This window comes from Eutrigla gurnardus, assembly GCF_963514095.1.
Source record: "Eutrigla gurnardus genome assembly, chromosome: 17".
NCBI lineage: Eukaryota > Metazoa > Chordata > Actinopteri > Perciformes > Triglidae > Eutrigla > Eutrigla gurnardus.
The window spans coordinates 1,710,063-1,731,416 of record NC_139928.1 but is presented as its reverse complement, the minus strand read 5'-3'; the positions used below and the strand labels follow the sequence as shown (position 1 = coordinate 1,731,416).

Here is a 21,354-nt window from a genome sequence, read left to right as displayed (position 1 = left end):
CTGCAGCTCTAGTTCACTTCCAGTTTTACATAACACACCAGACTGCTGCTGTGCTGGTTCATCGAAAATTCACAGCTGCATCTTCAGAGCAGGAGAACTGACAAGAGCACAACCGACCACGCCAACTCTATTTTCAGCTCCAGGAAGAAGACCAACATGCAGCGTTTCTATAAAAATAGACTTTGTTTATTGGAACAGAGGTGAAAGTGCAACAGAGAATAACTCACTCCTGTAGTAGTCAGGCGGTTACTGTGAAAAAACGATATGATACAGTTACCGAAATATAACACATAAATTATAGTACAAAACTGTACAGTCTTACAGTATTTACATGAGATATATTTGCAAAATGCCAAATTTGTCCATGCTTTTTAAATATATAGGAAATAATAGGAACAGAAATTCTTCAGTCACATTAGATGCTTTTCTTTCCTCCGTTCTGTGTGGTCTTCAGACAACACTGTCAATACTGTGAATGAAATGTAAAGTCATACATGTGATAGAGGACTCTGAACAAGACTGTTCAATCCACCTTCAGCCTCCGAGGAGGCACGTCAATGTCACAATAAAAGATTAAATACATGGTATCACGTTAAAGTCCAGCTTGCTACGTTACAGTTGCTACAATCTGCTCGGGAAAAAAACTTGCAACACCTATACGTTGCCACAGGGGTCACTGTTCCGCCACAGTCCATTTTTGTCAAAACAGTTCCTGTCACCTCTAGATAGTGAAACATGATTTCATTTTAATGCCTAAAAAGCCGTTCAAAGTCAAAATAACAGACAAAATCAAGAAGATCAAGCTCTTGGCTGTCGTTTAGTTTATAAATAACTGAGTATCTATAACTACATGTAACTGGAATACCAAACAACATGGCTGCATTGTATTCTGGTCTCTTCTTCGTGAAAACATATTTATCGAAGCAGTAAACTCAATGGTCCATTCACAAGATTTACACAGTGACTGGAGCGTAGGTCAGTTCAGTCTCATTAATAATGAATGCACAGAGAAGGATTCACAAATGTATTTTGTGATTTATATATAAATAACTCTCTTCTCACAAATACATTTCGTTTTAAATGAATGCAATATAAATCCATAAATATATGAATTAAAAAAATATTTGCAATTTTCATCAAAAATGTATTTGTATGTTGTTACATTTATATACAAACTGTTAGACTTGAATTTACAAGACGCTTTTCATTTGTGAACTTGTTTGCATTTGTTCGTGAACTGGTCTGTATTTATTTGTGGATTTTTGAGACTCTCCTGATGTGGCTGGATTCACAAATGCATTTTTTTCAACAAGGAACTCTCTGTAGCCAATCAGATGCCTCCCTCGTTTTCAGCCAATCACATGACTGCATTCCCACGAGGGGTACCTCACCATGGCCAGAGCACAGCTTTTTCTCTGCGCATTTTGCGTTGCTTTTCGGTAAAAGAAATAAGAACAAAAATTTCTTACCACCCTGATATTGCAACATGAGGGCAAATTTTTATGATGACATCTGCTGTAACTGGGTGGGTATTAATGGAGCAGTTCTTAGGTACATCTGTTGATGTATGGTAACTATCTGTGCTGTGGAGTGCCTCAAAGTTCAGTGCTGCGTCCCATTTTATTTTCTGTGCTGTTATTGGGGCATCTTAAACATAGACATGGTATAAATTTACATTGATATATCATAGCTTTAATACTGTTTATGTTCATTAGAAGACTGCAATTTGTATTCAAATCACAGTAAAAGTTTGCTGAAAACAGATGTACTCTGGGTAATAATGCCTGAATGCCAAGGACATTTAAGATTTTTATGATCAGACAGTCATCAGTACGTCCACAGCAGATATGATCTATAGCACGTCTGAAAGTTAAAACAAAGTTCCAAGGTATGACCACCCTTGTGAGTGGCGCCGGAATCATGTTGCTTGTAATAAAAAGTGTCCGTAAAAATTTACAAATTCAGTGGCTGCACTATTTGTGGCATGATTGATGTGCAAATTAAACCTTCTCCAGCTTGATAACAGAAGTCGGAACGTCAGTGAACTCAAATAACAACTGACCTGCTGGACCAGGAGGCTGATAGATTGAAACACAATAAAACGGCCTTATCCGTCAGTTGTAGCTCAAACGTGGTAAAACGTTCTGTGCTCACCATTTGGCAAGTGAACTGATTCTTCCAGACCACAGCAAGACCTCCACAGCTGCCTGAAAGATGTGGAGTCCCAAAAATACAGCTTGAAGGGCACAGTTCATTGAAATGGATGCATTCCATAATCACATATAGGTTTCAGTGAGGAATAAGAAAAAACACATCCATCCATCGTCTACTGCTTATCCTGTATTCAGGGTCGCGGGGGGCTGATCCCAGCTGTCATTGGGCGAAGGCAGGGTTCACCTGGGCAGGTAACCAGTCTATCATAGGGCTGACATGTAGAGACAGACAGGCAACCAGTCTATCACAGGGCTGACATGTAGAGACAGACAGGTAACCAGTCTATCATAGGGCTGACATGTAGAGACAGACAGGCAACCAGTCTATCACAGGGCCGATATGTAGAGACAGTCAGGTAACCAGTCTATCACAGGGCTGACATGTAGAGACAGACAGGTAACCAGTCTGTCACAGGGCTGACATGTAGAGACAGACAGGTAACCAGTCTATCACAGGGCTGACATGTAGAGAAAGACAGGTAACCAGTCTATCACAGGGCTGACACTACACCACCGTGCAGCCGAGAAAAAAAACACATTTTCACTTAAAAACAAATCACACATTTTAGTTGGGGAGGACACTGTCTCATCAGCACAGCACGGTGAACCCGACTATGAAAAGGGCATGGGCCAATGTCAGTGATTCTAACTGGGATGATCGTAGGAGTGCCGTCCTGGTTCAACGGTATGGGAATAGAAGGGGATGTAGTGACTCGGGGGAGAGCAGTAGGAAACCCACTGCTATTTTTTTGTGTTTGGGGGAAAATGTAAGGACGTAAGGACAGAAAGGTTAAAAATTGTCAATAAAAGCTGCATTGCAGGCGACACAGGTTCATTTGATCCAGGAATGTAAAATTTAGCATGCGGCTAAAGTGGCGCTTGTTCAGCACATTGTTCAACTGTGGTTGCTTTTACAAATAAAGATTGACTTCGTAATGAGGGTAGAGTTGGGTGTTATGATGGTGCAGTCCTGATTTGTGTGTGTGTGTGAATGTGGTTAACCATTCCATCATATATCGTTATCTCCAATCATCCTGCGGGTGTTGGATGCCAGGAAGATGTCATTATCTTGCGGACAGTCGTGATGGCAGGAGCAGGTCTTGATTAACATCATCTTCTTGGTGAAGACATCTCCCTCTGGACAGCGGAACTCCACCTCAGCCGAGACGGTTGTGCGTGGCGTGCAGCAGCGGCTGTCTGTGCAGACGCCACAGAACTTTGGTTTGTATGTTCTGGTGCTGGAGCAGCCTGACAGATTGAAGTGCATTGCTTGCTGGGCCTTTGGTGTCCGGACACATTTCTTCCCCTTCTGTTGGACGGAGACCATAGTCAGTTAATGTCAGCATCGTCATATTAATTGTGGATGTAGTGATGTAGGCCTGTTGTAGAATACTGTCCTTCCCAAATGTATCAGTCATCTACTGCTCATGATGGACATACCTGTAGATCTTAGAGCAACAATTGCTGTTTGATTGACCGTGATATCAAAGTCAGCCATCTTAATAACTAGGTGGGTGTTAATAAATGGTAAATGGTCCTCATTTATATAGCGCTTTTATCCAAAGCACTTTACAGGAATGACTGACATTCACCCATTCATACACACATTCACACACCGATGGCGGAGTCAACCACGCAGGGCGACAGCCAGCTCGTCAGGAGCAATTAGGGTGAGGTGTCTTGCTCAGCTAGGAGGAGCCAGGGATCAAACCAGCAATCTTGCGGTTACCAGCCAACCCGCTCTACCTCCAGAGCTGGAGCACGGCTCTTACAAGATGAGAGCATTTGTTAAGCTATTGATGAATCCAGATGTGATGTTTCTAGTCTGTGGTGTGGAGTGCCTCAGAGTATCTGTATGACTCCCACTGCTTCTGCAGGAAGGACGACTGAAACATCAGACACTGAATAACCATATCATGTGCATTATTACTTAATTTCAACATCGTTCAATATGACATTTTAATATCATGTCACTCAAAATATCATGTCCCATGTGCAATATAACTTTTTGTTACTTTTTCAATATCACATCTGATATATTTTAGCTGCAACCCTGTTATTAGTCTGAACCAAATGAGCATCTTCTTGAGCTGTTTCGAATGATCAGTAGATGTTTTGCGCATAAATACAAAACAGAGATCAGTACTTTTTCCACTCTGTGACATTTATTATTTCTGCAAACTGAGAATTTCAGGAATTTAACCTTGTGAGGGCCAGAAGAAGCAATAAAAAGGTCAATATAGCTTGTTGTTGTAGCATGTTTTTATGCTTGTCTAACCCCCACTATGTGTTGAAGGGAAACACACTAACCTTGATTTCTTTTTCCTGCTGGCTGTTGCAGGGTCGGACCATGCAGATCCTGGTCTGCCTCTCAAGCTGGCAGCGCTGGTTGTCGTTGGTGATGCGAGATGAGATGGCCATGTCGCAAGTGGCTGAGCACTCACTCCACTCTGTAGTCTGGACTATACAGTTATCTCTGGGGCTCTCTGCATGTCGTCCACGAGGAGACACTTCTCTGAAGACTGAGACAGGATTTAAAGAGGGCATCATGTGGATCTGAGAGCCTCCTGCAACAAGAGTATGAGGATGGAGATCTTGATTTACAGAAGGAAGAAAGTGAGGAGCCAAGCTGGTTGGCATGAGGAGTTACAGGTAGTTTTTCTTTTTTTAAGGCTCAATCAAACTAAACTCAGGCTATGATATTAAAGTAAATGGGGCTATTGGTTTGTCATTAGCTGAGCTGGAGTTTAATGTTTAAGATGTGTATACCTGTGTTGTCTGGGTCAAATCACATGATTACTTAATGAGTAACTATTCCCCAAACCACTTTTCATCTGAAAACCAATGTATCTTGGTATTACTATCGAGTAGTGTTGTTGATTATTTCATTCAGAAGCCCTCTATTGGTTGAAACCAGGCTATTGACATTGGATTTTGCTATTGGGCTGATCTGGTGTCAACAACAACACTCACCATGTAAATTGAAAAAAAAAAAAAAACACTTTAAACTGTATTTTGTCACTATAACCAACCTTTACAGCACCATAATCAACAATAGCCAGCATGCTAGCAAATATAATTAGGGATTAGCACTTCAGAGATTGGCATAATCTAACTAACTAACGAGCACATACTCCAAACCTGCATGAAAGTCATATATAGGCTACTAAAGTACAGGTATTTTTTTTATCTCCAGTTTTTCTCAGTTGCTTTAGTGCTTTTCTCAGATTCAAAATTCTCATAACTATTAGTTCAACCTCCACAACATTTAGTCATTTGTGCACATCAAAGTAGCAATTTCTCCTTCCTCTGAACAAATTGCAAATGCTTTTGGACATGTATCAGTTGCTTTCATACAATTCTCTGCTATTTTATAACATTATCATTTGTTTATGTCATGTCAGTCAAAATGAACTATGGATGCTGAATAGTCGTTCCCAATAAAACTAATAGTCTTCATTTCATTGCTTGAGTCATTACATACAAAATTGTTGAACTAGTTATCAAATTCTGTCAAGCAAATTGTATACCTTTATTTATCATTTTTTCCTGGAAATGTCTCCTAAATTGAACAATTGTACAGTAATACAGCAATTGTATGTAACAATGACAAGCCACTTGTTCACAGTCACTCAGGGATGAATCACATGAACCCTCACTTGGCAAGCATATATGAACCAAGCAGGACATAGTGTGCACCATTTCTACAAAACAGGGGGAAAGGGAGAAGAGGCAAATACATCAGCAGATTTCTAATGAAATTGTACAGTTGTGGACCATGTTGTCAATCACGGCCTCACAATGGCTAAGGCTGGTCGGAGGGTGCAACCAAATATTGGAAGAACCACTGTGAATTGAAGCTTTACCAAAAGGGTGTTTCTTATGTTTGTTCTAAATAAGCGACTGTAGTGTATTTTTCTTTTGCATAATGCTGTAGAATTGCAAAGAGCATACAGTAAACATGTGAAACATACGCATTGTCTTGTACTCACTTACTCCCCTAACTACAGCAATGTGTAACTTTACTGTAGTTTTAAAATGGCTGTACCAGTAGTGTATACTGCCGTCTTGAGCATTTTCAGGTAGTGTCACCGAGTTCTGACATTTTTTTGCATTGGAAAAAACTGAGAGAATAAACTTTCATAATGAAAACATGACAAAGCCATTTGACTATCTTGTTCATAAACGATGGTGTCAAGACTTCTCATTTTGATGACACTGGCAGTTTCATTGACATGAATACTTGCATTTGAGGAATGGACTACCCATTTTGAGCAAGTGACGTGCTTTTGCAGGTTATCCACTTGGTTTTGAGAAATGCACTCACTCCTCTGAAAATGTTAATAGTGATGTGAGAAAAGCACCAAAGCGACTGAGAAAAACTGTAAAACAATGATTTTATATTAATGGTATTTATATTTACAACAGTGACTTTATGTTACAAATATGTACATTTACTTTTGAAATTGTTTTACCCCCTTTTATCCTACACCAGTCATCAGAAGCACTTTTGCATTTGAAAGTGTTCCATTTTTTTTTTTACATATTTATTTATTTTATTATACAATACACTTGAATGTGGAAATTTTTGAATATATGAATAACAATTTTTTTTCTCCTTGCGCACAAAATGTGTACCGAAACAGAACCGAAACCGTAACCCAAGAACCGAGGTACGTATTGAACCGTAGGCTTACTGTATTGTTGCATCCCTAATATAAACCAGAGACTGTCTATGGTACAAACAAAAAGGTCACTGCCGTATTCATGTCAGGATAACATTATTCATTGAGCATCAAGTTTATGGAGCAGCTACAGTGTTAGCATAACCTACCTGTGATCTAGCTAGCTAATTAGCGGGCAGCTGGCTTGTTTATTCATGCTACATCACTAAATAGCTACCTAGCTAATTAGCCAGACAGCTGTCTCAAGAGCTACATCCTTTCTATTCCTGGTGAGCTGTGCTCTGGCCCTACTGACGTGTGTCACCATAAAATCACCAATTTTTTTTAGTAGTGAAAATATTCAATGCCCATTCTACTCTATTTCTATTTTTATGGGTTTACCATCACATCTAACATTTCTAAATCAAGGGAATTCAATAATTGTCATTATCAAGAGCACAGAGGGAAGGATTTATGAAAGGATTTATGAAAGCTATTAGTGTTATTTATCAACCAGTCAATCAGTGTAACACATCATATGAATGGTAACTGTGGGCAAAAGAAAGAAGGAAAGTAAGAGCAGTAGATGCTACAGTGGTGACACTGACCGGCCATCACTGACTGGTAGTGGTGGTCCTGAGGTGACTGCTCACACACCCACTCTTCACAGCATCTCCCAGGGATCTGGACAGGCCGGGGGTAGGGGCAGTCGGGGGAAGGCAGCCGCACGTTATTAGCACACATCGGCACGCAGCCAATCTCTCCGTTCATACACACACAGTGGTGCGTACAGCTGGGCTGGAAGGACTCCCCACTGTGGTAGACCACGCCCCCCAGGTCACAGGTCTGACCCTCCTGAGCTGGAGACATACAGGAAATGTACACCCATACAGGACAGGATACTGTTGATACTCTTGTGGGAAAATGTGTTTTCCCAATCCTGTAAAATCGAGTTATGCTGCCTTCACGTGGTATCGGAATTGTGGTAAATACAAGTTGCCTACTCGGATATTGCATTTGAATGCCCCCTCAAGTCGTTATTACAAGGGGGAAATTCTGAGATCATTTTGATACCTGAGTTCGGGGAGTCGGGGTGACCCGAAACTTTCAACATGTTGGAGACGAGGACATATTTAGTCATGGATGGTCAATAATTCTTTATTTTTAACAGTGTAACATGTATTAACTGTTGCTTTTGTACATTACTTTAATCTGTAATCTGTGTCACTTAACTTCATGTAGACCAATGCTTTTCATTGTTCTATCCATAGTGGAATTAAAAAAAAAGGATTTCTCAATACACACTTAAATCCATCATTTTTTCTAATTAAAAACAAAGCACGTGAACATGACATTCTCCTCATTCTAACATGTAGAAGAATCTTCCAACTAGCATGTGAAGGCAGCATTATTCACTCTCCTTATCAGTGTGAAGTTGTCACAAAGCATTTTGTCATTGCATTTTTGAGTAACTTGGCAAAGAACAATCCTGGGACAAAGGTTTGGCTCTTGCTATAAAAATATTGAATATGAAAAGTGTTAAAATGCGAACCATTTTTCTCAAGAAGATTAAGAAAGAATTTACGTATAAATTTTACTTTTTGCACAGCTCAATATTAAATGGTGTCTAATCTTTTCTGACATTGTTAGTTGTAGATTTTTCATAATTTTATGAAAATGTTCTACTTCCCTATGGCAGAATAGAAGATTTTGAACTATGCATAAAAACTATCCGGGCCAATACAATACAAAGGGCCTATCAGGGAGCGTCTGGTGGGCGGGCACATCCCGAAAAAGTGACCTGGCAACCCCTCCTCATCCATCCTGTGGGCTGCCACACAGGTGGCAGTGAAGGGCAGGGACCTCGACACACCAGACCGGGGCAGCAGAGGCTGGCTCTGGGGGTAGGAGCTGGTGCTTGTGTTGGAGGTGATGTTAGATCTGGTGGGGCTTACCTCTATGCACAGCCTCAGTTCTGGAACCTATTCTTCGCTGGAGATGAGCAAGGTGTGAGGCACCGGGTGTGGGGATACTCACAAGTCCCCGGCTGAGAGCCGGACAAGAGGGTGGCCTGCCTCCGCCTTCGGGTTTGGGGGGGGGGGATGGGGACTCTGACTGTTGTTTGTGCATATGCACTGAACAGCAGTTCGTAATATTCTTGGAGACCCTGAATGGAGTCCTGCATGGGGCTCCAGTAGGGGACTCCATAGTTCTGCTGGGAGACTTCAACAACAGCACTTGAGCAATGATAGAGACACCTGGAGCAGCGTGATTGGGAGGAATGGCCTCCCTTATCTAAACCCGAGGGGCCATTTATTACTGGACGTCTGTGGTAGTCATGGATTGTCCATAACAAACACCATGTTCGTACATAAGGATGCCCATAAGTGCACATGGTACCAGAGCACACTAGGCCGGAGGCTGATGATCGATTTTGTGATCGTATCGTCTGATCTGAGGCCAGATCTGAGGAAACCTTTGAACCTGGTAAGCCCAAATGGGTAGTGCGGGTAAACTGGGAACGTCTGCAGGAGCCCCCTGTCCGAAAGATTTTCAACTCAGCTCAGCTCAAGCTTTTCTGGCACCCCCGTGGAGGTTGGGGGCATAGAACCTGAGTGGGCAATGTTCAAAGCTTCCATTGCTGAAGCTGCGGCAGTGAGCTGTGGTCTAAAGGTCTAAGGTGCCTGAACGGGTGGTAACCCTTGAATACCATGGTGGACACCGGTGGTAAGGGAAGCTGTCCGACTGAAGGACTTGTGCTGGCATATGTTACCTTGGAAGACTTCGGAGGCGGCTGCAGCCCCGGAGGAGTTCGGAGCAGCCACAGAGAAGGACTTTTGGTCGACACCAAGGTGCTTCTGAAAAACCGTCCGGCACCTCAGAAGGGGGAAACGGGGAACCATTCAAGCTGTATAAAGTAAGGATGCAACTAAGGAGGTAATCGGGCAGTGGAAGGAGCACTTTGAGGAACTCCTCAATCCGACAGATATGCCCATAAGCTGATGGAGGATCATCTTCAATTTCCCTGATGGAAGTCACTAAGGTAGTCAAACAACTCCTCAGTGGCAAAGCCCCAGAGGTTGATGAAATCTGCCCAGGAATGCTGAAAGCTTTAGTGTGAAGGGGCTTTCTTGGATGACACGTCTCTTCAACACTGCATGGAAGTCAGGGACAGTGCTCAAGGAATGGTAGACTGGGTGGTGGTAAAAAAGGAGGACCTGGCCGTGGAACAACAGCTGTCATTGGGCGAAGTCAGGGTACAACATTCAGACAAACAGACAAATGCTCACATTCACACCTACGGGCAATTTAGAGTCATCAATTAACGTATCCCCATCCTGCATGTCTTTGGACTGTGGGAGGAAGCCGGAGAACCCACGCTTACACGGGGAGAACATGCAAACTCCACAGGAACCTGGGGCCGACCCGGGAGGCGACAGTGCTACCCACTACACCACCGCGCAGCCCCTGAGAGAAATGGTATCAAATCGATTTTTATTGGAAACAGTTTGTGATAATAAAATAAATTGATTAATGATAATATTTTTAAATTGTAGAATTTAATAAATGCAATAACAAACCAGCATGTCCTATAGACCATGAGTTGTCCTTTAGACCAAGAGTTGGTGAAGATAAGATGTGGTGTGGTGGTATGTTCCACCAGTATTAGATGTGGTGTGGTGGTATGTTCCACCAGTATAAGATGTGGTATGGTGGTATGTTTCACCAGTATAAGATGTGGTGTGGTGGAATGTTCCAAAAGTAGAAGATGTGGTATGTTCAGGTGAAGGTGTTACCCATGCAGATGCCGGTCTCAGTATCTCTCAACAGACTGTAGTCACAGTATAGCTCCTTGTGATGGTCACATGGTTCCTGCTGGGAGCAGGGCTCCCCCCGCTGCCTGGCACACACCTTACAGCAGCTGCAGCCATCCAGGATCAGACTGGTTCCTACCGGGCAGGGGGGAGGGACTATAGAGCAGGAACAGGGCTGGGAACAGTCCCAGGCTACGGTCTGCAACAAACACAAACCACAGCATAAAGGTTACTAAACCACCAAACCTCAGAGTATCGCTCTTCTCAGGGTTAACATACTTACAAGTTTTAGCAAAACCTGATTTCTGGAATACACCCCTGCTGGTTCCACTTCCAGCAGCCTGCAAAACAGAAACGGTCTACAGAGCACAGTGAAAGTGTGCGCCAAAATCATTGACCTCCCTATCAGATCTCTCCATCTCCATCATGTGTGAGCAGCAAACACTGAGGACAGCGAGTAGGATCGTGCAGGACCCCTCACACTCTGTTCCCAGTGTTTGAGTGGCTCCCCTCAGGATGCCAACTCCGCTGTCCAAGCTGCAGGACACAGAGGAGAAGGGCAAGCTTTGTTCCCAAGGGTTTTTATATTAACTTATTATTAACTGCCATAATTCACCTTACATTATTACTGTATCTCTGCTGTATGTATTCTACTCTACCAGGTTTTACCTTTCTTCATATCTGTCTGTATATTTATCCAGTCATACTTTGCTGTCAAAACTAACGCGATAACCTCCTGGTTAATCCTCCTGGCAATTAATTTGTGGACTTAATGCATACATTTTAAACAACAAATGAACACTAGGTTTAGGCAACAGATCCAGCACTAGGTTAAGCCAACAAAACCTCTTAGCTAGTTTAAGACTCCAAAATCAATGTAAGATTCATACAACAAAACAAATGTTAGGTTGAGACAACAAAACCAACATTAGTTTTAGAAAACAAAACCAATGTTATGGTTTAGAAAACAAAATCAATGTTAGGTTTAGACAACAAAACCAATGTTAGGTTTAGACAACAAAACTAATGTAAGTTTTAGAAAACAAAACCAACATTAGGTTTAGAAAACAAACCAACGTTAGGTTTAGAAAACAAAACCAATGTTTAGGCAACAGATCATCTTACATAGATTAAGACAACAAAATCAAAAATTATTTCGTTTTTTGAAAAAACGTTACTTACACATCACTACACAACAACACTTTGGGACACATGGTGTCCAACACTGATCCATAGCCGTGGGAAGTGGGGGTGCTGGGGGTGCGACAGCATGCGTATTTAAAAACCTTAGCAAACGGTTACTTTGTTTGCGTTAGTATCAATCTGTGTGCGTTTTGCATTTTGTCGCCTTTTTTTGACATGCCTTTTTTTGTATGCCTGTGCTGTGTGCCATGCAATGCTAGTATGCTGTCCTGTTACAGAGGCGTTTCAATAAAATACAATCAATTTTGTACCATTTCAAATAAAGCCTATTATTATGGATTTCTGGCAAACTACCCCCCACTACAGTAACCTGACTCTCGCCAGATGAGTTTCGTTCCGCCTAGCTCCACTCATCCATCTGGGATCGCTCCATTGGAGAGGTGTTTCAGAAGGCTGGGCCTTATCAAAAATCCTTGCATATGATTGGATAAGACACTTGTCCGTCATCTTTATTGACGTGCTACTTCAACCACTCACATCGAAGCCAACCCGTGACGCTGATGAGAGCGACGCAGGGAAAATCAAAACAGAACAGCCGACATCTTGGATATAGCAGCAGTGCAATCAGCAACACAACAACACGGATGAAATAACAGCATCAGTGTTGACGCTTGCTTCCTCGATGCGAGCCGCCATTGTTGTCTGAATCAAAACAGTCTCACAGTCGCTTCTCCGCTACGTCACATCTATGAAACTCCCTCCCTGCGTCCTGATTGGCTCATCCATAAAATCTGGTGCCGAAATCACTCCCAACGGAAGCGATCCCAGATGGATGTGAGTGGAGGTAGGTGGAACTAAATTTATCTGGCGAGAGTCAGGTTACCACTACAGCACCCCCAACCAAAACTCACTTCCCACGGCCTGCACTGATCTGTTGGTCTTGTGTCATAAGACACCTAAGACCACCAGTAGTTTTCTCAATATTTAATATACCCTAGCTCTGGATGTTGAATAGCCATATGAATGTGTTCAATTGATGTGTCCACCATGAGGACCTTGATTGACTGAACACTGACATTGTTTTAGTGCTGAGAGACACAAAGCAATAGACAATTCATTCTAATGTACAACTTAAAATTGGACATGTTCAAGCCTGCAGCACATGTGCATGCTCAGAACGACACAAGAGGGCGACACAGACTGTGATCACATGGGCCAGCAAATACTTTCCATGTTTTGTTTCCTTCCCAGTGGTGAGCAGCAGCCCAGCAGAGGGTGAGCAAGAAAACATGACATAACAGGAAATATTTGCTGAAAAATACTTTTTTTTATGCCAAAACCAGACCCCAACAATCCTGAACTATTGTCAGAGATCCAGGTCTCTCATCTAACCACTCACATACTAAATACAATGCACACCGCCTCACAGATTTCCAAAGAGTTCATCCTCAAATTACTTTTCATTTCAACAAAGAATATTAAAACCTACCAATGAGATAATAAGCAGGAGAAGAGAGAACGTTGCTGAAGTTTCTACAGACATGTTTTTTTGTGCAGGCTGCAGTCCCCTCAGTAGTCCGGGTTCCTGTGGCTCTTGTGGTTCTCCCTACAGCAAACTGACCCGGCCTGGGAGGAGGACCTGACTTAAATAGCAAGCTGTGGGTGTAGCCAGAGAAACCAGAGCCATGCCACTGAGCCGTGAGGTAAAAATATTCGAGATCACAGGGACAGGCTCGGTCACTTTGTTAGTTAATAAGAGGGTAGGTGGACAGTAGCAGGGGTGTTAACTTTGAGAACTAGCATTACACATGACTGCTCACTGCTTCACAGTAGCCCTGACACTGACTGTAATAAATGAGTATTCAAATACATAAAGCTGTGGCTCAATGGAGGGCAAACTGTCTCACTTTTAAGTCAACACAGTCTCACAGCAGCTAGTGTGAAATACTCACTGAATAGTCATTCCTGTGCAGGGACACAAATTGTCAATTTTTTCTTGTCTCTCAGTACTCAAACAATGTCAATGGAAAGTGAATTAGGATCCTTTATGGATGCATGACTTAAACACACCACGTGACAATGCATCTTCCAAGCCTAGTGATGTCATCTTAAATATTAATGAAGTCTACTTATAGTGTGTCTAACAACACAGGACTTTCAACCACCAGACCAATAGTGGACACTGCATTGACCCAAGTGTTGTGAAGTGATATGTTGGTGATGATTTTTTTTTTTTGTGGACTCAACCTTATGTAGCAGTTAGCTAAAGGTCCCTCAGGGGAGGCCGTAGGGGTAGCCATACCCAATCCTGGGTTTTAATTTGTTTCTGCATATACACTACACAGTCACAGCGTATTTACTCTCTATTTCCACTGGCATCAGACAGCATGGTTTTGTTGTATGAACCTAATGTTGGGTTTTATTGTCTAAACCCAACGTTGGTTATGTTGTCTAAACCCAACATTGGTCATGTTGTCTAAACCCATTGTTGGTGTTGTTGTATAAAGGGTAGTGAAATACATTTGGGTAATGTAAAGGAATATAACAAACAAAGCAATACACAATCTTTATTTAATTTTTATTAAAAAGCAGGTGCACAGGGTTGAAGAGGGTGAGCTACCACCAGGGGACACTCAAGTTGGCAGCACTGTCTAGGGCAGGGGTGTCAAACTGATCCAGTAAAGGGCCGTGTGGCTGCAGGTTTTCATTCCAACCAAGCAAGAACACACCTGATCCAACCAATCAAGGTGTGAAGGCAAATCAGGTAGGTGAATAAGTCAAGTCAGGTGTGTTCTTGCTTGGTTGGAATGAAAACCTGCAGCCACACGGCCCTTTACTGGATCAGTTTGACACCCCTAGACTCTAGGGGAACACTTCACAATAAACATACACACACTAAAGTGGTGACGATTAGGGGTGGGACGATACGGGTAGCTCACGATTCGATACTGTGACGATATTTGGCCCATGATAACGATAATATCACGATACACGATATCTGCGATATTCGATATATTGCAAGAAATTTCATCAACGATATATCACGATATGTGACTGAAAAAGAACAAATATGCATAAAAAATAAATTCCAAAACTTCGTACAATGTACAAATGAATAAACACTGTCCAGCTGGACACATTAAAGTGCATGAACATTAATAACATGTCTTATGTAAACCAGGACAGTGCTTTCTGATACTGAAAAGTCAGTAGCAACTTGTTTTATGTAAACTTGGGCCCGTTTTAGTTTAACAATAGCTAAACAAGATAAGAATAACATCAGAATTAAATGAAATATTGGGCACATTTCAGTATGCAACCAATTATGTGCAGAGTTATGTTCACCCATCCAGTACCTGGGAAGTCGGGCCTCATGCCCTCAGAGCTGGGTGAAAACCGCTTGGAGCTCACAGCAACACCGGGCAGCACACGGCTCCGCGGATCCACACATGCGGACCCTCCGGCGGACGGTAAACACGCGCCGCCCGGAATCCTGCCCATAAATAGGCAATCGAGCCCGGCCGAAAAGTGGGTCCTCATGCCCTCAATGCTGTGTGAAAAGCGCTTGAAGCTCACAACAGCACCGGCCAGCACACGGCCACGCTTATGCGGCGTTCACACCGGACGCGATAGACGCGAATACAATCGCGTGAGACGCGTGTATCGCGCCGCTTGATCATTTTGGACTATTCGCTTCATTCGCTTCATTCGCGCCATTCGCGCATGACGCTTATTTTTGAACCGGTGCTGCTCTAGCGGGGGGAAACGAGGGCAGCACCGGCGGGGAGCCGGCGGGTCACGTCGGCGGACCCTCCTCCTCCCCCTCGGGGTACCCGATGCCAGAGTCCGTGAGTCCGTGAGCCTCTAAACTCTAGCGCGCCGCTCGGAATCCTGCCCGTAAATAGGCAATCAGACCGGGCAGCGGGCGGCCCCCGCGGATCCGCTCCGGAGAACCGTAAACTCTTAGACGCACCGACGGGAGTCTAAAAAAACCCGTAGACCCAAAATATCGATATTTGCCGTCAGTGTATCGATTTATTTATTGTGACAGAGAGCACAACAATATATTGCAATATCGATTTTTTCCCCCACCCCTAGTGACGATCCAAACATAAAAATGTATTTAGTCACCGAGAGGCTGAACGGGGGAAAGTTGCTCGACGCGCTGGCTGTCATGAACTGAATCCTTATATGAGTTTCGTAATTTATTGTTCCAGGTCTTCAACGGTACACGATACAGCGAAAACAGTCAAACTAGTGCAATGGCTCAATAACAAAGTGTGCGATAGCAGTCAGCAAAAAGTAGGCTTCCTCCCGACACCCCCTCTCCTTCCATTCATACAAACAAACACAACACAGGTGAACAGCTGATAACCCTTACTTCCTACAACCCCGCACCACGTGATCATAAATTACAGTAAATGACTAACCAAAGGTTTTGTAATAACCATATGGCTCCTACATTCCGGCCCCTAATTATTACACAGCTACTACACAGTAATAATTACAAATACATTACACATGCAGGAGCACGTGTCAAAAATAGTCCATAGCGAAAAATCTTCTTTTCTTTATAGGCCAGATGTTCCTAGCACTTGACCTAATGTTGAGAGTGATCTTTACAATCACTCTTGAGTCAAGTCAAATCAGTCAAAGTCAAGTCAAGAAGGAGCAGCCATCAGAATTCTTCTGACACCTGGAGCAGACAGATCTAAGTCACAGGTCTGCATACAGAACTGGTCGGGGTCTTGATCAAGACTTGTCGTACCAGTCCTCTTTTGTCAGGAACTGCTGCGGTGATTCTACCAATGATCCAGGAATTGTGGGGTGCAGAATCATCCACTACGAGTACAATGTCTCCAGGGATGAAATTTCTCTTGACCTTTGTCCATTTCTGTCGTTCTTGTAGTTGTTGCAGGTACTCCTTAGTCCATCTTTTCCAAAACAAATCAGCCATGTATTGAACTTGCTTCCATCTCCGCCGTGCGTAGATGTCGTCCCTTTGAAACAGACCAGAAGGGTTTGGTTTTGAGAAGAAGAAGATGGTTGGGCGTCAAGGCTTCCACGTAGTTTTGATCGATTGGTGATGGGTCGGCCGTTGAGAATGGATTCCACTTCACAAAGCACGGTGTGAAGCGATTCCTCATCTGTGTCCTCAAGGTGGAGTTGAGGATCCTCCTCACAGATCGAATCAACCTCTCCCAAGCTCCTCCATGGTGTGATCCGGTAGGAGAGTTGAAGGTCCACTTGATCCCCTTCAACGAGAGTACATCATTGATCTGCTCCAAGTTCCACCCCTCAATGGCTTGTCTCAACTCGCGCTCAGCACCGACAAAGTTGGTACCATTGTCTGACCTTAGCTCTTTGACTTGTCCTCTTCTCGCAACGAAGCGTCGCAAGGCGTTAATACACGAGTCGGTGTCTAGTGATGACGCAACTTCAATATGTACAGCTCTTATGGCCAAACATGTGAAGATGACCCCATATCTTTTTACACGACTCCTCCCACGCTTGACTTCGAAAGGACCAAAATAGTCCACTCCAACATAACTGAATGGAGGTTCTTCTGAAAAAACTCGGTCTTCTGGCAAGTCCGCCATTTGCTGTTGACCTGCTGCTCCAATTAGCCGTCGACAGACTACACATTTAGACAAGATTTTCCTTATGGAGCCAATAGCACCAGGGATCTAGAATCTCTGGCGTAGTCTGGACATGATGATTCCTGCCACCATGGCCCACCTCTTGATGGATGTGTTGCAGGATGAGATCTGAGATGTGGAGGTCTTTAGCAAGTATGGCAGGATGCTTGGACTCCTCAGGCATGGCAGCCCTACTTCTCCACCTCTTAGCATACCATCTTCTAGTACTGGATTGAGCTTATGTATGTGGCTGTTTTTTCTCATGCATTCACATCTTTGCAGGTAGGCGAACTCATCTGAGAACCTTCTCATCTGGCAAAATCTGATTAATTGCATTTCAGCTTATCTGATCTCTCCCAATAAACACCACCAGCTTTGTTCTTTGAATTGTGTATCTCTTTGGCGAGGACGCCTTCCTGTTGAGATGCTGACTGAGCAATGCGTGTGGCAATCTCCTTCTTCTTCCTAATGTTCAAAAACAAGGTCTTGAGTCTCAAGATCCAGCCCATCACTCTTGTGAGACGTGTCCAAGATGAGGTTCGGTTGATCAAGCGTGTCACCGCATCTTCAACATCTTGTGATGAAGGAACCTCAATGGCAGCGGATATCTTGACCTCAGGGTCTCCAGATGGAAGCTCCTGCAAGCAGTCTGGGTTAACAGGCCAATCTTCCTTTGGTTGCATGAGAAAAGAGGGACCGGATATCCAGGTTTCATTCCTTAGGAACCGCTCTGCTCTCAGGCCTCTGGAGGCAAGGTCCACTGGATTATTTGCAGTATTCACAAATCTCCATTGAGATGAATCTGACACCTTGAGGATTTCTGAGACACCGTCTGCCACAAAAGTACGAAATCTTGAAGTTTCATTCTTAATGTATTTCAGAACTGCAGTACTGTCATTCCAGAAAACAGAGTCCTGAAGCTCCCTTTTCCACAGTTTGTCCATGCGAGCTGCTACAACGGCTGCAGTTAGTTCCATACGTGGGATTGTAGCGGGCCTTAAAAGGTGCCACCCTGGATTTGCCCATTATGAATGCGCTGTCTGCCTGAGAGCTGTTGTTATGTAGCAGCAGATAAGTAACTGTACCATATCCCTCCTCACTTGCATCAGCGAAATGATGCAGTTGAGCAGTGGTTACTTCTCCAAAGTTCAGAGTTTTCAAACATCTTCTGACATCTACTGAAGCCAGACAGTCGTCAACATAGAAACTGTGCATGATAGTCTCAATCGCCTGCTGGCCAAAGAGCTCCTTGTTGTCTTCAGCACACTTTTGGAGTGCAAAATTAGCACAGCTTGGAGATGATGTTGCCCCAAACAAATGAACGACCATCCTGTATTCCTCCAAAGACTGACTGTCGTCTCCACTGGGCCACCATAGGAATCTCAACAGATCGGCATCCGCCTCTGGCACTCGAACCTGATGTAACATAGCCTCAATGTCTGACATTAGGACAGCTGGCTCTTTCCTGAACCTGGTCAACACTCCAATCAATGTACTTGTAAGGTCAGAGCCGTTGAAGAGCTGAGCATTGAGTGATACTCCTTGAAATGATGTTCCACAATCAAAAACGACTCTGAGTTTCCCTTTCTTGGGATGGTATACCCCATGATGTGGAATATACCAAACTTTGCGTCACTGCGTTCCAAATCCGTGACTGGCACTTTCTCTGCGTATCCCTTGGAGATGAGGCTATTCATTAAAGCCATGTAGTCATTGTGGAATGATGAGTCTGATAAATCCTTTTTAGGTTAAGAGAAAGTTGCTCTGAGATTTTACGGCTGCAAGGCATGCTCATCCTTCTGTTCTTCAGAGGCAGAGAAATGCTGTAATGACCATTTATCATTTTGCAGTCTTGTTGGCCATTTCCAGGAACTTACAGTCCTCCCTTGAGAGCCCTGGTTGTTCATCCTGACTGCATTCTGGGAAGTCTGCCTTGAACTGTTGCTTCCGAAGCTCATCAAGTTTTACAGCAGAGATTCTGTTGATGGTAACTGCAGACTGAAGCACAGGTCCGTTGCAACATTCCCCAAGAGGTCCAATCACGGTCCAACCGAGCATATTCTTAATGGCGTATGGTCCCTCATCCACACTCCGGATGACTTCCAGTGGTTCCAAAGCTCTGGGCATATTCATGCCTATCAAAAGCTCCACTTCGGCATCTATCTCCGGCAAGTTTACATGTTTTAAATGAGGCCACATATGTAGGTCTTGCTGTCTTGGGATGTTATCTCTATTTACAGGCATCCTATGTTGTGTGAAGAGGTCCGACATGCCACAGTACCAGTCACCATCCAGTCCAGTCACTTCCAAGTCTGACACAATACAGCTGTCCACAATCTTCTCTTGGCCCATGGTGCGCAAAATAATCTTTGTTCTTCTCCCGGAGAGACTCAGTTTATCAATCAGACCCATTGTACAGAAGGACACCGAACTCCCTTGGTCCAAAAGGCGTAGGTTTCAACTGTCCTTTGACCTTTCTTCGATTTCACCTTCACTGGCACAATTGTGAGTTTACAATCTCATTCACCGGCCCCAGTGAGACCACTGCTTTGAGCTGTTACCAGATCATCCACTGCACACTCAGAGTTGCTCTGGCCTTTCACCAAGTCTGCTCCCATTTCCTTGTGATGGATGTGAAGCATACTTGGGTGTTTTGAGCCACATGTTTTGCATGAATGACGTTTCCTGCATTCCTAATGTGCCCAGGACGCAAACAGCCGAAACAAACGCCATTCCTTTTCAGAAAATCAATTTTTTCATCTTGATTCCTCTTCTCCAATAGAGTGCATGACTCCAGCGTGTGTCCACCGTTGCAGTACAAGCAGGTTGTTTCAGGTGAGGGTCCATCTTCATCCTTGTGTTCTGTATGGATCTTTCTTTTGGCAGCAGTGACAGTAGTGGCAAAGCTACTGCTTTTCACACTTGATCTGCTGCCATCCCTGTTTGTTATCCACACTGGTGTATCTTGTATGTTTCCAAACACAGGATCCATTACAATTTTCACTTGACGTTCCAAAAAAGCCACAATATCACCAAACGCTGCTCTCCTGCAATACCCTTCTTGGATGTCGCAAGCCACTGTCCACCATGTCTCTCTCAGCTTATAAGGCAGTTTTTTAATCACAGTGAGCATATGGGCAGGTGTATTTAGTTCGCACAGACTGTGAACCTCATCCATAGCATTGCAACACCCACGCAGGAACAGACTGTATGCCTGTAAGGCTTTTCCATCTTCTGCCTTAATGGATGGCCATGAAGAAACTTTACATATACAAGCAGATGCTATCAGGTACTTATTTCCAAAGTGCTCGTGCAGTAAAGTCTTTGCCTTTGCATATCCAGTGCCATCAAGCATGTGTTGACAGCTTCTGACAAGTTGCTTTGGTTGCCCCCTGGTGTACTGTTCCAAATAATGCAGACAAGACATTATTTTCCTCAACTAACTGTTCAAACGATCGCATAAATTCTCCCCTATCTGCCATCACAGTTTATTCATCTGCACTTCCTGGTTTTCTGTCAGGAAGACGTGCAGCGCCGCACTTCCCCAAAAGCTGCTACAATCCGATTTTAAACAGGTTTTTATCCAAACTTGACATCATTTGACGGCAGATCTCTAATCTGCAAAGTCTGTCCTTTAATTCGGCGTAACCTACTGGATCATCGGATATGTAGATTTTAACATTTTTATCCTGTTAACCCGACCGGCACCACACTGCGTAACCACAGTTAGCACTGGGCTAACCTTCACGGAAGACCACCAACACAGCTTACCGGAGGCCGATCCAACTCACCAGGTCCAGTTTATGGGCCTGCGCCGGTAAGTCTCGCTGACCAACTCTGACCTGGGTGTACACTGAATCTACTCCCCGCCGTGGGCTCC

The 21,354-nt window shown here is 43.7% G+C and overlaps 1 protein-coding gene across 4 annotated transcripts; it reads right to left on the bottom strand.

Moving 5' to 3' along the window:
- Positions 1–206: 206 nt before the first annotated feature.
- On the bottom strand, positions 207–13,436 carry ccn2b (cellular communication network factor 2b). Of its 4 annotated transcripts, XM_084032418.1 has the most exons (6): positions 10,976–11,645; positions 10,675–10,891; positions 7,486–7,737; positions 4,738–4,780; positions 4,524–4,707; positions 207–3,522 (listed from the first exon to the last, which is right to left on the bottom strand). In XM_084032418.1, the coding sequence occupies exons 1-6, from the start codon at positions 11,084–11,086 to the stop codon at positions 3,223–3,225; spliced, it is 1,107 nt and encodes a 368-aa protein (XP_083888544.1). In that variant the 5' UTR covers positions 11,087–11,645; the 3' UTR covers positions 207–3,222. The 4 variants fall into 4 exon arrangements, with proteins under 4 accessions (XP_083888544.1, XP_083888545.1, XP_083888543.1 ...); XM_084032419.1 differs by lacking the exon at positions 10,976–11,645 and adding an exon at positions 13,325–13,436 and having other exon boundaries at positions 4,524–4,780; XM_084032417.1 differs by having other exon boundaries at positions 4,524–4,780.
- Positions 13,437–21,354: the final 7,918 nt, after the last annotated feature.